Raw genomic sequence first — 15,594 nt, 5'->3', positions numbered from 1 at the left:
TGTTCAATCGAAAGCTCATTATCAACTCGCAAGAGATCTCTTGTATCTTATGTAGAGATTGGATCAATTTAGCCTCTCATCTATTTGTTAGTTGTAGTTTAAATTTTAGTGCTAGGGATCTTAGGATTGTTTTTTTAGTTTCTTTTCTCTTTAGGATCTGAGGCCAGTGTAGGGGTGAGTTTATTTTGATTTGACATGTTGTACGAATTATTTGGTCTGTTCGTAATGATAAAAAAATTTCCGAATATAAATTACTACTTGCAATAGTAAAAATAACTACAATAAAAATTAACTAATTAGAACACGTTGAAAATTCTGCCTTCATTGTGTTGGTTTTGAAGGGTTGTATATTTTGTCTCAATTGCTTATAGATATAGATTGTGTAGCACTGTTTATATAATTTGTAGTAACAAGTCTGATATGTCCAAAATCTAATTCATTAAGAGATGAGTTGTGTTTAATATACATTGTTCATTCTTTTGAATGAGTCCAAAAAAACCCAGTTCATTCTTTTGAACCAGTCACACTTAAATCTTCTTCTTTAAGAGAAAGCGATAATGAAAGTACATGTTATTTTACTTTTCATCCAGCTAATTAAATATGAATCTCATTCCATGAAGCCAATAAAATACTATATCATGAATAACGCGTAAACTTGCTCTGTCCACAAATGAATTTCACACAGATCAATGATTCCTATTTCCTATAGCTTGTTACAACTACAACCTCACATAATTTTTGAAGTGTATAGAATGAATCAATAAATCTATATCTCTATCCAACTTAAATTTTTAATAAAGAATTCTTTGAACCTAACCCAAGATTTATCCTACTACAGTACTATAACTATTTTTTTATAAACAGAATAACCTAAATCTTGCTTAATTCCTTCATCTCGAGCTAATTGGTTCTTCACTTATAGTCTCCAGAAAAGGTTTCTTTGATCTACAATAACTTAACCTATAACTAAACCCTGATTCCACTCCTTCCAAACTCAACCTTGGTACACAGTCGTTTTGATCATTCTCAACACCACCGCCCGAACTCTCATCCGGTTGGACACGTGTCTTTCCGGAACGTAACCGTTTCGCCGCGGAATTCGCCGCCAGAAATAGCACCGCCATGTCAGCCCCCGTAACGACAGAGTTGAGTCTTCTCATAGGAAAAAATATGTAAACACTTCCGAATTCCAATTCTTCATCAGCAGCGAGAGGAGAGAACCTTCTAGAAATGTGAAGAGAACGAGAATTGACTAAGAAATAGTTTGGATTCTCTAACATAAGCTCCGCAGCTTTCATTATTTCTCTGAATTGTTTCACTTCTCCGGTTGGAAGGATTACTCTTGTAGCTTTCACATTCCTCATCAATGGTGGTGCTAAAGTGCATGAAACGTAATTTCCCATCAGAATGATAAAAGAAAACCCTAATTTGATTTTGTTGGAATGAATATATCTAGAACCAGTAGTCTTGAAGAGAGAAAACAAAGGTGTTTGTAGTTTGGTTTGAATGCGTTAAGGGGAAGGTATGAGGGTATTTATATAGTGGAATAATAGTTTTGGAGAATATAGTCAATTTTGGAATATAATATTGAATTAGAATAGTATACATAGGATATTGAAGTGAAGGTGCCTGTTGTTTGTTGTATATTATGAAGTGAAAGTTGCATGTGCGTGTCGGTTTAGGATTTGTTGACCGGTGTGTGTGTGCTGGAAATAGAATGATGAGACTAGTATAATGCGCGTAAGTGGTAAGGGAAAAAGGGAAGAAGGTACAAATGCAATATTAAAGGCTATTTATTCTACAAATGCAATATTAGCCTGCATCACAATTTGCAAATGCAATGTTAACAAAATTCTAAGTGGAATGGATTGATAAGTACCATATTTAACTGATGTATATAGTATACACTTGTCGACCGCAAATATGTTTTTTTATTATTAGTTAAAGGGACCGATTATTAATTAAGAATTCAAGTCAGTTTTTTAAAAATTATTTGATAGGTTTAATGGTACATGTTCTACCACTTTCATTTATAATTGATGTTATTTTGATGAAGAAAAATCAAAATAAAATAAAATGTTTTAGGAAATTGAATGTTCTTACTGATCAGAAAGTTTCATCTGAGGTGGAGATCTAAGGTCGCTCTAAAAAAATTGTAGAGCTATGGTATTTGTTGAGGACTAAAAACTCTTAAATATTTTAAAGATCAAAGTTTAAGTAATTTAAGAAAGGTGACTCTATTCTAAACCTAGGCTCTTTAATAGTTCACCGAGAGTAGGATTAGGAAAACCGTTGTTCTTGCCTTGAACGTGGGCAATGTTTGATTACAAGTGGTGTCAGAGATTCGACAAGTGGTATTAAATTATTTTTTTGAGATTTTCAAGGAACCAAATATTTATAGGCCTCGTTTGAATGAGATTGTTTTCCGTTCTTTCTGTAGAAGATAATCTTCCCTTGACCTTTTCTTTTTCTCTTCGGGAGTTATATGATGTGATTTCATTGTGTGATGGTAATAAGTGTGACCTTGATTGTTTTTCTTTCTCCTTCTTTAAGAGGTTCTGGAATTTGTTTAGGGAAGAATTTGGAGGTTATGTTTGTGCTGTTTCATTGGTTTACTTTGTTACCTCATAGCTCTGCATTTTACTTTGTCACCTTCATTCTCAAGTATGTTTTCCTTATTCAGTATAAATGACTTTAGACCTATCTTATTGGCTGGTTATTTGTATAAGTTAGTGGCTAAAGTTCTAGCTATTGTACTATAAGAGGTCATGGATAAGCTTATTCCCCTAATCAATCAACATTTCTAAAAGGTAGAATGTTGATGGATGGTGTGGTGGTTGTAAATGAAGTGATTGACCTAGCTAAGAACTAGAAAGTTGTGTATCATTTTTAAAGTGGATTTTAAGAAGGCTTATGCTTTTGTGAGTTGGAAGTTTTTGGATTACATGTTGGTCAAATTCAACTTTATTCACAAGTGGAAGTCTTGGATCAAATCTTGTGTTTTTGCAGGGAATCTTGCGGTATTGGTCAATGACTGCCAACTAAAGAGTCTGTATTCATAGGGGTCTGAAGCAAGGGATCCCCATAGTCCATTTTCTCTTCTTGCTTGTTGGTGAAGGTTTAAGTGGTTTAATCGGTAGGAGTTAGATCTTCTTTCAGGTTTTAAGATAGGAGCCTCCGACTTGGTTGTCTCTCATCTTCAATATGTCGATGATACTCTAATGTTAACAGACCCGTATGTTGAGAATCTTTGGAGTATAAAGGCAATACATGGGAGGTTTTAAATTAGCTTACGGCCTGTTGGCTGAAGATTTCGTTTAGAAAGGATATTCTTTGAAGAGTTAGAATTCGAAGGAAGATGGTTACTGATGACCATTTCTGAGATTAAAAATGGCTACTGATGGCCATGTTTCGAGAATGATTGTTTGAGTTGGAACGAAGATAGTTAGAATTGGAGCTAATTCGAAGAGGGTTATCTTTGAGACTTAAACGTTTTACGAAATACGTAAGGTACTGAGGCTGAACGTGTTTTCGTGGCATTCTCGGTTCTGATCACGTTGCCACGCGTCAAAAGAAGATTCAGGCGGGAGGATTTGAATTTCGAAGTAGTCTGTGTAACCGCACAAGGACAGATGGCATCCCAGGGATTCTTGTGAGCAACGTGGCATCAGATTAGTGTAGGACCGTTAGGGTCGAAATTAGTATAAATAAGGGTCTTGATGTTAGGATTCCGTGTGTTCATTTTGTACAAATCACTCACAAATCACTCAAGTATCAAATGTTTAGAGAACGAGTTCGCTGAGAAATGTACGTATGACACCAACACCATTTTAAATACATTTGTATCTTTCTTTATTCAAGTATCTTTTCAATTCCTTTTATTTTTCTTTGTTTAACTTTCATTTCGAAGCACTTTACATTTCTGCATTTTACATTCTTGCACGTTATATTTCTGCACTTTACATTCCTGCAATTTACATGCTTTTGTTTACGTTTCTTTTGTCGAAAGACATATTAACATATGTAACAAGTGTTGTTTTTAAGTGAATATTCATTCGATCACATCACAAACAAGTTTTCTTGAAGTCAGAACAAACATGAATCAAATCATATCGAGAGGCAATTGTTTGACTATGTCCTAGGATCAATCTAGTCGATCATGTGAGTAACCAAAGTATATTTTATAGTTTGGAGGACTAGCGGTTGTTTACCGGAAATCACCGTAAACAAATTGGCACGCCCAGTGGGACAGTGTCAAACAGATTGTTATTAATTGATTGTTTTGTTTTGTCTAGAAAATATCAAGACCTTGTATGAACCTTAGGAACGGTAAATTAACCAACAGTGCACAACCGATTCCTAAACGAAGGTACAACAAGAAAATGGTCAATGCGGCCAGTGGAGGGGGAGATCAAGATCCCCCACAGGGGTCAGGAACAGTAGCGGCAAATTCCACGCACGTTTCGACTTCAACTCAAGAGGCGCAGGATATACCGATTTCGACAGGATCTGGACCCATAAGTAGTTCCCAGGTGTGGTGGTCGTTTTCTTTTACCTCCCCGTTTCACTTCGGAGGACGGCACGCTAAACCCTTCACGCGAAATTTGGAAGGAGAATGCGCCCGTGGTGGGATGAATTTTATTTCAGTTCTTCCTACGATATCACACGAACTTTCTTATTTGTCCTACGAGTAGGAAAGGGGAAAAAAGATCTCAACTAAACCCTAGGAGTTTGCTAAGTGTGGGGATTTCACCTAAACTAGAAATTCTGGAGTCCGGGAGGTCGGTTATACATAGGGAAGTGTTTAAACACCCTACATATCTGTAGTATTCTACAGGAACCTTCTCTGTGTCATTGTGATTGTGTTTATTGCTAATGATTGGGAAAGTTTCTCCTTTGTATTAGGAGAAGGAATTGAATTGATTAAAAAAAGACAGACAGACAAACAAACTGACTATTTTTGGTATTTTATTAGCTCGCTGAGATTCCTTGTGAACCTCATGCCTACATATCCCTAGTGGAAGTCAGAGCTTAATGTAGTTCGGGGAACTAACTAGGGAAATTAATGTTTTTTGGTGCCTTGCTTGAAGCTCAAGGTTGAAGCTTGGAATTAAATCTCTGTTTACAGTAAAGAGACATGAAATTATCTCTACAGAGAGGTATTTGTACTATTCTACCACAAACATTTTAAAGGAGTGACAGAATAACTGAATTCATTTCATTCAAGAGGGGGACCTTACTTGTGTATGTGCAAGTATACCAGTCAAATGCCTCTTAAATGAAAGAAAGTTGCTCATCCAAATTAGGGAAAGTTACCACATGTCTGGGTTTTACTGCCAGCTCATGCCTTTCAAAATCCTAAATGGGAGACTTGATTAATATTGAAATTGAAATGTTTGTTTGAATGTGGTAGAGTAGTAAAAATATCTCTCTATAGAGATAAGCTATGTCTATCAACTGTATAAAAGATTTGACTTTAGCTGGCTTGTATGAGGCCCAAGCTTGAGGCTTTTTGATTGATTAATTAATTATTGACTCTGGGAGATGACTCCACTGGGGATTAATTACATGATATTTTTGTGTTCTGTACAAAGCCCAGAATTGAGGCTGACTCTACTTAGGGAGACTCTATTTATGTGCCTTGTACAAAGCCCAAGGTTGTGGCTGACTGTTGAGGATAATTGAATGAATGACTCTATTTTATGTGCCTTGTACAAAGCCCAAGGTTGTGGCTGACTCTAGCTAGGGAAAACATTATTTTCTGCCTTGTACAAAGCCCAAGGTTGTGGCAGGCTCTTAAATAAACTGAGTATGGATGACTCTATGGGGAAAAGATCCTAGGTTTTAGGAATCTTTGACACATGAAAATATGGTTTATCTGCCTTGTACAAAGCCCAAGGTTGTGGCTACTGAATGATGAAGAACTCACTGGGGAGACTCTATTATCTGCCTTGTACAATGCCCAAGGTTGAGGCTGACTCTTGACAGGGGAGTTTTATTGTTTGGGTGCCTTGTATGAAGCCCAAGGTTGAGGCTAACTGTTTTTTGTTGGTTTTGACTCTACTGAGGAGGTTTTATTTATTAAAAGACTGTTTTTCTTTGGAAGCTAACCCTTTCCAGGGATTTTGACTCAGCTGGTGAATTTGTCTGTTAAAAGACTGACTTTATCATGTTTTTTGGAGGCTGACCCTTTCCAGGGGTTTTGACTCTTTTGGGGAAATTATCTCCTAAGAGAAATGAATCTTTATTTATTTTGACATTTTTATTAATTGACTTTGGAGGCTAACCCTTTCCAGGGATTTATATTAAAAATGAAAGAATGTGTGGAAGCTAACCCTTTCCAGGGATTTTGTTAAAATGATGGATTGATTTTAAATTGACTTTGGAGGCTAACCCTTTCCAGGGGTTTATATTGAAAATGAAAGAATGTGTGGAAGCTAACCCTTTCCAGGGATTTTGTTAAAATGACTTTGGAGGCTAACCCTTTCCAGGGGTTTATATTAAAAATGAAAGAATGTGTGGAAGCTAACCCTTTCCAGGGATTTTGTTAAAATGACTTTGGAGGCTAACCCTTTCCAGGGGTTTATATTAAAAATGAAAGAATGTGTGGAAGCTAACCCTTTCCAGGGATTTTATTGAAAATGAATGGCAGAAAGATTATCTAATGGAGACTTCTTGTTTAAAGCCCAAGATGAAGGCTGACACAATGCTGAGGATGACCCAAAGCATGGATCCTAGACTCTGCTAAGGAAGATTGATGAAGATAAGGGTGACAGAGACTGTCCATGTCTCTCATTCCAAAAGGTGTACTCAATGCAAAATTGAGACAAACTTAGCTTGTTTAAAGTCTGGTTTAAATTGGAAGAAACTCACCAGGGTAGGCTAAAAGGTGACTAAAGACCTGTTCCTATGTTTATAAGAAACCTGATGGGTCCTTGTATACAAGCTCAAGAGGAAGCTGGAAATGCTTTTAAGAAGCCTGTGGGTCCTTGTACAAAGCCCAAGAGGAGGCTAATCGAGGGTCCTTGTTATAGCACAAGAGAAAGCTATGTAGTTTTGAACTTATTTTGGCTCTAAGCAAATGGGTAAGAGGTTTCACCGGGAATAATTCCTCTTTGGGTGGATGTGTCCTATTATTTGGATTCTAAGGTTTTTACCAAGATGTTTCACCAAGAATAATTCATCTTGGGGGTTTGAACTACAGATCTCTAATTAGGAAAGAGCCTTCACCGGGAAGACATTCTCAATCCTAGGCCATATTCCTATAATATATATATATAGTTTAACTGTCCTAAGGTTTATACTCAAACGTAGTTCTAAACTAATATATGCACAGTTTATATTTGACAGTAATTTAAATAAAGACTGTAAATTGAAAGCTTGTAAAGCCTAACCTGGATGGAGTGGAGGCCTTTGAAGAAGTATGTACAGAGCCTCAACAGTAATTTTTGTTGTTTTGTTGATAACAGTTGAATTTTTATTATAAACAGTTAATGGTTTTTGAAAACAGAAGAAGTGAAGATGGACAAAGGTCACATAGGTATCTGAAGAGTTTCACCGGGAATAATGCCCTTCAAATACCAGAAGAATGTTTTGAAAACAGAAAGAAGATTTTGAAAATACAGTTTTGAAAACAAGCTAAGAAGAGAAGGTTTTTGGGACTTACACTCTATTAGAGGCCCAGTACTTTACAGTACTGGTGTAAAAGCAATTTGAAAATGATTTGGAATGATACAAGGTTTTGTTGTTTGAAAACCTTAATCATCCGTTTAATTAGGGATTGAAAACAGTTTTGAATATTGACAAAAGTCAACTTAATCAAAGTAAAAATAAAGATTTTTACTTAATTAAGACCTAAACAATTAGGGTTTTATCATAAACTTTATTTACAAAATGATTAGGTTAAAACAAAGTGAATATATGTATTTAAAGTATTTAAGAAAACACTTAAAACATACTATTTTAAACCTAATAAAAAATATATGAAATAAATAATATTTTTATGATTTTTTTATTTATTCACAAAATAGGTATATTAAATGATAAGTGTGTGAAAAATGAAGTGAAAATAAATTAATTTGATAGGTTAAATAAATATGTGAAGTTTGTGAGAAAATGAAAGAAATTGTGTGTTAAAAAAATAGTTTTGGCCCTTGGAGGGTTTGAACCCACGCCCTCTAGGTCACACACTCAAAACAAACACCACTGAGCCAACGCGCGTGTGGTGATAGTAACTTGCATTCATTTGGTTATGTTTCAAAACAACTAGTAAATCATTGAAAAATAAAAGAATCAAAAAGTCTGGGGCGAGGGGGATTCGAACCCCAGACTTGAGGCATGATGAGACTAAGGGCGTATGGGAGGCCACTAGGGCAAGTTTGTTCAGTCGTTTAAGGAACGCATACCATTCAAAATAAAATAAACTTTGGCCCCAGATTCAAATTTTGCGCGCCATGGCCATAGTCATCTTCTTCCTCGAGCTCAAAGATTTTCAAAATCCTAACTCTCTGGTTTCTTAACTAAATGACATGGTGTAAACATCAATCTTGTTCTAAATTTCCTCACGAATCCAGATATGTAACTAACATTTATTTATATGAACTATAGCTACCTAATTTCTCAGAAAACTCTAAGAACATATAAACCCTAAATTTGAAATTAAATGACAAACAAGATGAATAAATGCAAGATGATAGAGGGTTTTCAATCCTCTAATGATGCTAAACAAGATAGAATCGAGCTTTAACTCAGTGAGTGCTTAAATTAAAGAGGTGAAGTTCAGAAACTTACCTCTGAAAATGGAGGTCGTGAGGATGATTGAGAGCACCTGGGTTTGAATGAATGATCTCAATAGCTTCCTTGAGACTCAATGATGCTAACTGAATGCTTATTGGAGCTTGAATCCTCCTGAATTGCTCTATGGACCTCCCTCGATTTCAGCTTCAAGTGAACATGGAGGTTGTTGAATTTGGAGTTACAGATGAGCTGCAGCCATCTGGTTAGCTTCACTATGACCTGAGGAGTGTGCCTGGATGCTTGGCTTGACTTGAAACCTCCTGAATCACTCTATGGACCTCCAACTACAAATGCTCCAAAGTGAGAGCAACAATGGTGTTCCTCTACTTACAGAAGTGATCCAGGTGCTTGGATCACCTCAAATGACCTCCCTTGAGATGTTAGAATGCTCACTTTCCAAAGATAAGCTCTGGTTTGAAGAAATCGATTCTTCTTGCCAAAGAACTTTGAAAAACAATGAACATGAGAAGAGAAAGAGAAAGCAAGGAATATGGTTGCTTTGGTGTGTTTTTTGAATGAGAATGAGGCCTCTATTTATAGGCAAATGTCTCAGTACTGATTGGGAGAGTGAGCTTGCTTAGTGAAGCAAGTTTGGTTTCTTAGCCATGAAGAAATTTCAAAGAATATCCAAGTGTGATCATTGCATTTTCGAGCCACCTCCCCTATCCATTGATTCTATCTGATCTTAGGGGACAATTCAGATGCAAAGTGAGCTCTAATTGGTTGGTGAGAAGATTCCTTGGGTGATTCATCAATTTGCCATAAATTCTCAAAAGTAATCATTACATAATCACATGTTCTTGTTTTAGGAATCTTCTTCAATTATCATGGCATGGTGAAAATGAATGCATGGTATTGTTTCAGACATGTTATGGGTCGTGTAGCATCCATTAGTGAAGCAAAAGTGCACAAAATTGCAAAGTTCCAATTTGCTCATGACCTATAATTTTACTTCATGAGGCCAACTTTGGACAAGCATAACTCTTAGCTCAAATTGAATTTGGAGAAGGTTGAACACAATTTGGAAAGCCCTAAACATCTACTTTAAATCATTAGTTTATGTCTTCTTCAGAATCATTTGGGAAATTTGTGAAAAATGAGCCCAAAGTTGGATGAAAACTAGGTTAAAACACTTAGAAAATTTTCTAAGTGTTTATGACCTAAAACTTCAAAATCTCCAAAACCCTTAAATGGTTGATCTTTTGAAAAAAGTTCCTTTGTAAGATGTTGTTTTATTTTGCAAGATCTACAACTTTCATGTTGGAAGTTTTTTGAGTTGTGTAGGTGAAATTTTGAGTTCTCACCATGCCCTCAAAAACCCTAATTCCCGACTTTTTGCTCCTTGATGAATTTCTTTGAATTTCTTTGGTCAAATGACTTTGACATCCATATATTGATGATATTGATCTTTGAAAGTCATTTTTTGACCAAAAACCTTAAAAGTCAATGATGATCCCACACAGTTGACTTTTCCTGACAAAGTGAATTTTTGGGCTTTTGTGAAGAAACAAGATCTTCTCCTCAAATGAATGATGTAAATGGATTATATTGAGGTAGTAGAGATTCTTGAATCATGTATTGAGTTTTGGATCCATGCCCTGATTAAAAGTCAACCATCCTGGTGAATTAGGTCAAAAACCCTAATTGTCGACCATATGAAAATAATGACTGTAGACTTTGAATTGGGGTGTAATGTCCAGTGGATCTTGTCACATGAGTTATTTGTAGATGATTGATGTCTTTGAATGATCCCCTGGGGCTTTTTAGGGTTTCCCAAAGGTGATCCCTGATTTTAGTCCTTGATAGGCTCCAAACCCTAGTCTGTTGATCTGAGTAATCCTGTACTTAGATAACTGGGTGTCTTAATCAATCATAGGTGTAATAATGAGGATTTTGAGTCTTATGCTTGTATTAGAGACTAATCCTTCTATTGATTGATCCTTTGCCTGAATTTTCTTGTCTTTGAACACCCTCGATTGAATGCCAGACTGCCCAAGGTACTTACTTTGACTTGATGAAAATCCTGAAGATATGTCATCTCAGGGGGGGTCAAAAATTAGGGTATGACAGATGCCCCTATTTAAGTTTCTTTTAACTGGAGGGAGAGAGATTGATATCTCGACCTCTTCTGCGTAAAAGAGACTTAAATATCAAAGAATGCCCGAATTTTGGGCGCTCCTGAGATGATAAAATCTTTGCATGATTTGATCCCGTTGTCGCACTTGGCGGGGGATGAGGAGACAAACTCCTGCAGAAATACTTGATGTGGATTCTGGTGAATGGATGGCAATGTAGGATGTGCAATCCATCTTCTTTAACTAAGTGTTGACACTTAGAAAAAGGTAAACAACCTCCCCCTTGTTTCGGATGTCCATATCTCGAAACTGGCCTTAGTTGTGTTTGGACAGTATCTCAAATAAAGAGAAAATCTCCAAAGGTCTGTTTCCTCATCAAACTTCTTACCTAGCGCTTGGAGGTAAGATACCATTTGACGGTAAATAAAGAAACTTCAAGGGTTGTTTCCTCATCAAACTTCTTACCAGCACTTGGAGGTGAGATACCATTTGATGGTAAATAAAGAAACTTCAAGGTTTGTTTCCTCATCAAACTTCTTATCAGCACTTGGAGATAAGATACCATTTGATGGTAAATAAAGAAACTTCAAAGGTTGTTTCCTCATCAAACTTCTCATCAGCACTTGGAGGTAAGATACCATTTGATGGTAAATAAAGAAACTTCAAAGGTTGTTTCCTCATCAAACTTCTCATCAGCACTTGGAGATAAGATACCATTTGATGGTAAATAAAGAAACTTCAAGGGTTGTTTCCTCATCAAACTTCTTACCAGCACTTGGAGGTGAGATACCATTTGATGGTAAATAAAGAAACTTCAAGGTTTGTTTCCTCATCAAACTTCTTATCAGCACTTGGAGATAAGATACCATTTGATGGTAAATAAAGAAACTTCAAAGGTTGTTTCCTCATCAAACTTCTCATCAGCACTTGGAGATAAGATACCATTTGATGGTAAATAAAGAAACTTCAAAGGTTGTTTTTCCTCATCAAACTTCTCATCAGCACTTGGAGATGAGATACCATTTGACGGTAATAAAGAAACTTCACCTTCTTCCCTTTTGACTTGGCATCTTTGAAAGATTGTCATATGGGCCCGCGCTCTTTTGAGGGGCTAATGACTTTGTTTGAAGGCGGACGAACTATTTTCGGGGTGGAAACTGCCATTCGTCGACTGGTGCCTGGGGAATCAACAAACTGTTTTCCTAAGGGGAAAACTACCATTTATTGACTCTGTGGGGAACTAAACATCCCTGAAACAGACAAACTGTTTGAAGAAACTGCCATTTGTCGATCTCTTGAGTATTTAACAGACAAACTGTCTTTCCTTGGGGAAAGACTACCATTTGTTGACTCCGCTGGGGATCATGAACTATCTTCTGGATGAAGACTACCATTCACTGATTCTACTGGGGAATCATTTGTCGATCTGCTGGGAGATTCTGAATTATTCTTTGACAAGAAGTGGCATCTCTCGACCTTGCTGGGGAAATACCAAAACTCTGGGGAATTCCAAAATGCAAAGCAGATTATCTTATCTGAAGAAGACTGTTGAATGTCGCTCTGCAGGAGAATCTCGGCTGAGGAATTCCAAAAGTGAACAAACTATCTCTTTGAGGGAGACAACCCTCTGTTGACTTGCTTGGTGAGATCCTTGTGTATGAACTGTTGTCTCGAAGGAAAAAGTTTCTCCGGAACTTGCAGGGGAAACTCGAGTTCATGCCTCAATGACTTAGGCATTCACAGGATCAAAGCCTGATGCGACTATGCAATTATGATGTAATGTATGCATGAATATTATGACAATGATAAAATGTAAAGTGAATGTGAATAGAATTGTCGCAGATGTAAAATCCTATGATACGACTTGAATTCTTGTTGATCAGAAGATGTCCTCTTCTTGTAGTTCGAACTCTCTTGGGAATATCTGGTTATCAGTTGTCCGCTGTCCGAAGTGAGTAATATGAATTGAAGTAAAGATCCGTCATCGGGAGATGTTCGCAAAGCGACCTCATGGGGAAATCTTGGTTCCCGGAGTCTCAACCGTTCTCGGAGCAACTATTTGCATTCTTCCTATTGTTTGTAAACCTTAGAAAGAAATTTCACCTTTATTTTTGCAAGTAAATTCATTTTTATTTTATGAAAACATTTGTTTCAAGAAATTGACTGTTTAAACTTAAAATGCATTCCAAGAAACTGAAAAAGACTAGATTGCAAAGGAAAAGCACAAGGCTCAAATTATCATATATGGAATGGTAATCAGCCAAATGCTTGATTCCATGGAGTATTTACAAAGTTGGAAATTGGTAATTTTCGGGAAAAGGGCTACGATGAAACGTGACGACCGTTATCTTTCCCTTCCACTCCGGGTTGCGCTGTATTCGTGCTTCGTAGAAGATGACCTACTGCTGATGAACACTCCGCTATGGATTTTGAATGATCAAGTTTGTCCTGAACACAGTTACTTGCCATATATCCCTAACTTTTGCGTAAACTACCCCTTTCGGGTTTTAAGTCTACCGGGATTGATTAATATATATTTTTTTTATGTCTCTAATTTTTGCCTGAATCGCCCTTTCGGGTTTTCGATTCACCGAGACGCTCTTTTTTGCCTAAGTCGCTCTTTGCGAGTTTTCAACTTAGCGAGCTGTTCTTTTAATTATTTAGGCGAAGTATTTTTTGACTGCGTCGACGTTCACAGGACGGGTGAATTCTTCTCCATCCATAGTCGTGAGTATTAAGGCTCCTCCTGAGAAAGCTCTCTTGACCACGTAGGGGCCGTCATAATTGGGAGTCCATTTCCCTCTCGAATCTGTGAGAAAAGATTGAATCTTTTTTAGTACAAGGTCGCCTTCTTTGATTGTGCGAGGTCGAACCTTTTTGTCGAAAGCTTTCTTCATTCTTTGTTGATATAGCTGACCGTGGCATAAAGCTGTCATGCGCTTTTCTTCGATTAAGTTCAATTCATCGAATCTGTTTTGACACCACTCGGCTTCTGTTAATTTTGCTTCCATCAAGACTCTCATTGATGGAATCTCAACCTCTATAGGTAGGACTGCCTCCATGCCATATACAAGGGAGAAAGGAGTTGCTCCAGTCGAAGTACGTACTGATGTACGGTAACCATGAAGAGCATACGGGAGCATTTCATGCCAATCTTTGTAAGTGATGACCATCTTCTGAATGATTTTCTTGATGTTTTTGTTAGCTGCTTCTACAACTCCATTCATCTTTGGTCTGTAAGGAGATGAGTTGTGATGTTCGATCTTGAATTCTTCACAAAGCTCCTTCATCATTTTGTTATTCAAATTTGACCCATTGTCAGTGATTATCTTGCTAGGAATGCCGTAGCGACAGATGATGTGATTCTTGATAAACCTGACGACAACTTGTCTTGTAACGTTTGCATATGAAGCTGCTTCAACCCATTTGGTAAAATAGTCTATAGCTACCAAGATGAAGCGATGTCCGTTGGACGCTTTTGGCTCGATCATTCCAATCATGTCGATTCCCCACATGGAGAAAGGCCAAGGGGAAGAGAGTATGTTGAGAAGAGATGGTGGCACATGAATTCTATCGGCGTAGATCTGGCATTTGTGACACCTCTTTGCGTACTGGTAGCAATCTGACTCCATCGTCAGCCAATAATATCCTGCTCTCAGTATTTTCCTTGTCATGGTGTGTCCATTGGTGTGAGTACCAAAGGAACCTTCATGTATTTCTCTCATGAGTATTTCTGCTTCTTTTCTGTCAACGCATCTGAGCAGAACCATGTCGAAGTTCCTCTTGTACAGAACATCCTCATTCAAGAAGAATCTACAAGTTAACTTTCTCAAAGTCTTTCTATCTTTCTTTGATGCCCCAAGAGGGTACTCTTGCTTTTGAAGAAAGTTCTTGATGTCGTGATACCACGGTTTGTCGTCGATGATTGCTTCTACTGTGAAAACATGAGCGGGCCTATCCAAGCGCATAACATCGATCCGAGGAATGTCATTCCAATGATTTATCCTAATCATGGAAGAGAGTGTGGCTAATGCATCAGCCAAATTATTTTCTTCACGAGGAATGTGATGAAAATCTACCCTGTCGAAGAATGGTAACAATCTTCTCGCGTAGTCTTTGTAAGGAATTAGCCCTGGTTGGCGTGTTTCCCATTCTCCTTTGATTTGATTGATGACCAAAGCAGAATCTCCATATACATCCAAGTGTTTGATTCTTAGATCCATGGCTTCTTCGAGACCCATGATGCAAGCTTCATATTCGGCCTCATTGTTTGTGCATTTGAAAGTTAATCTGGCGGTAAATGGAATATGGGTGCCCTGAGGTGTAACAATGATTGCCCCAATTCCTCGTCCATAAGCATTGACAGCTCCGTCAAAGATTAAGCCCCACTGGGATCCTATCTCAGGTCCTTCGTCTGGTAGTGGCTCGTCGTGATCTTTCATCTTGAGGTACATGACGTCCTCGTCCGGAAAGTTGAAACTGGTTGATTCATGACCATTGAGTGGGTGGTGAGCCAGGTGCTCAGCTAGAATGCTTCCTTTCACGGCTTTCTGTGCGTGATACTCAATGTCATATTCTGATAACAACATCTGCCAACGGGCAATTCTCCCGGTTAAAGCAGGCTTCTCAAAGATGTACTTGATTGGATCCATATGAGAGATCAAACAAGTGGTATGTCGAATCATGTACTGGCGGAGACGCTTGGCAGCCCAGGCCAAAGCAC

General features: G+C 37.6%; 1 protein-coding gene across 1 annotated transcript; it reads right to left on the bottom strand.

The window, feature by feature from the left end:
* Positions 1–615: 615 nt before the first annotated feature.
* LOC131610372 (uncharacterized) lies at positions 616–1,605 on the bottom strand. The gene has a single exon (XM_058882302.1). It carries the CDS (start codon positions 1,401–1,403, stop codon positions 891–893), a length of 513 nt encoding a protein of 170 aa, XP_058738285.1. The 5' UTR covers positions 1,404–1,605; the 3' UTR covers positions 616–890.
* Between the last annotated feature and the right edge of the window lie 13,989 nt (positions 1,606–15,594).

This window comes from Vicia villosa, linkage group LG1, assembly GCF_029867415.1.
Source record: "Vicia villosa cultivar HV-30 ecotype Madison, WI linkage group LG1, Vvil1.0, whole genome shotgun sequence".
In the NCBI taxonomy this organism is placed as follows: domain Eukaryota; kingdom Viridiplantae; phylum Streptophyta; class Magnoliopsida; order Fabales; family Fabaceae; genus Vicia; species Vicia villosa.
This window is presented reverse-complemented; position numbering and strand designations above follow the sequence as displayed.

Coding starts and splice junctions, on each gene's coding strand:
- LOC131610372 (XM_058882302.1), bottom strand. CDS start 1,403: ATGGGAAATTACGTTTCATGCACTTTAGCACCACCATTGATGAGGAAT.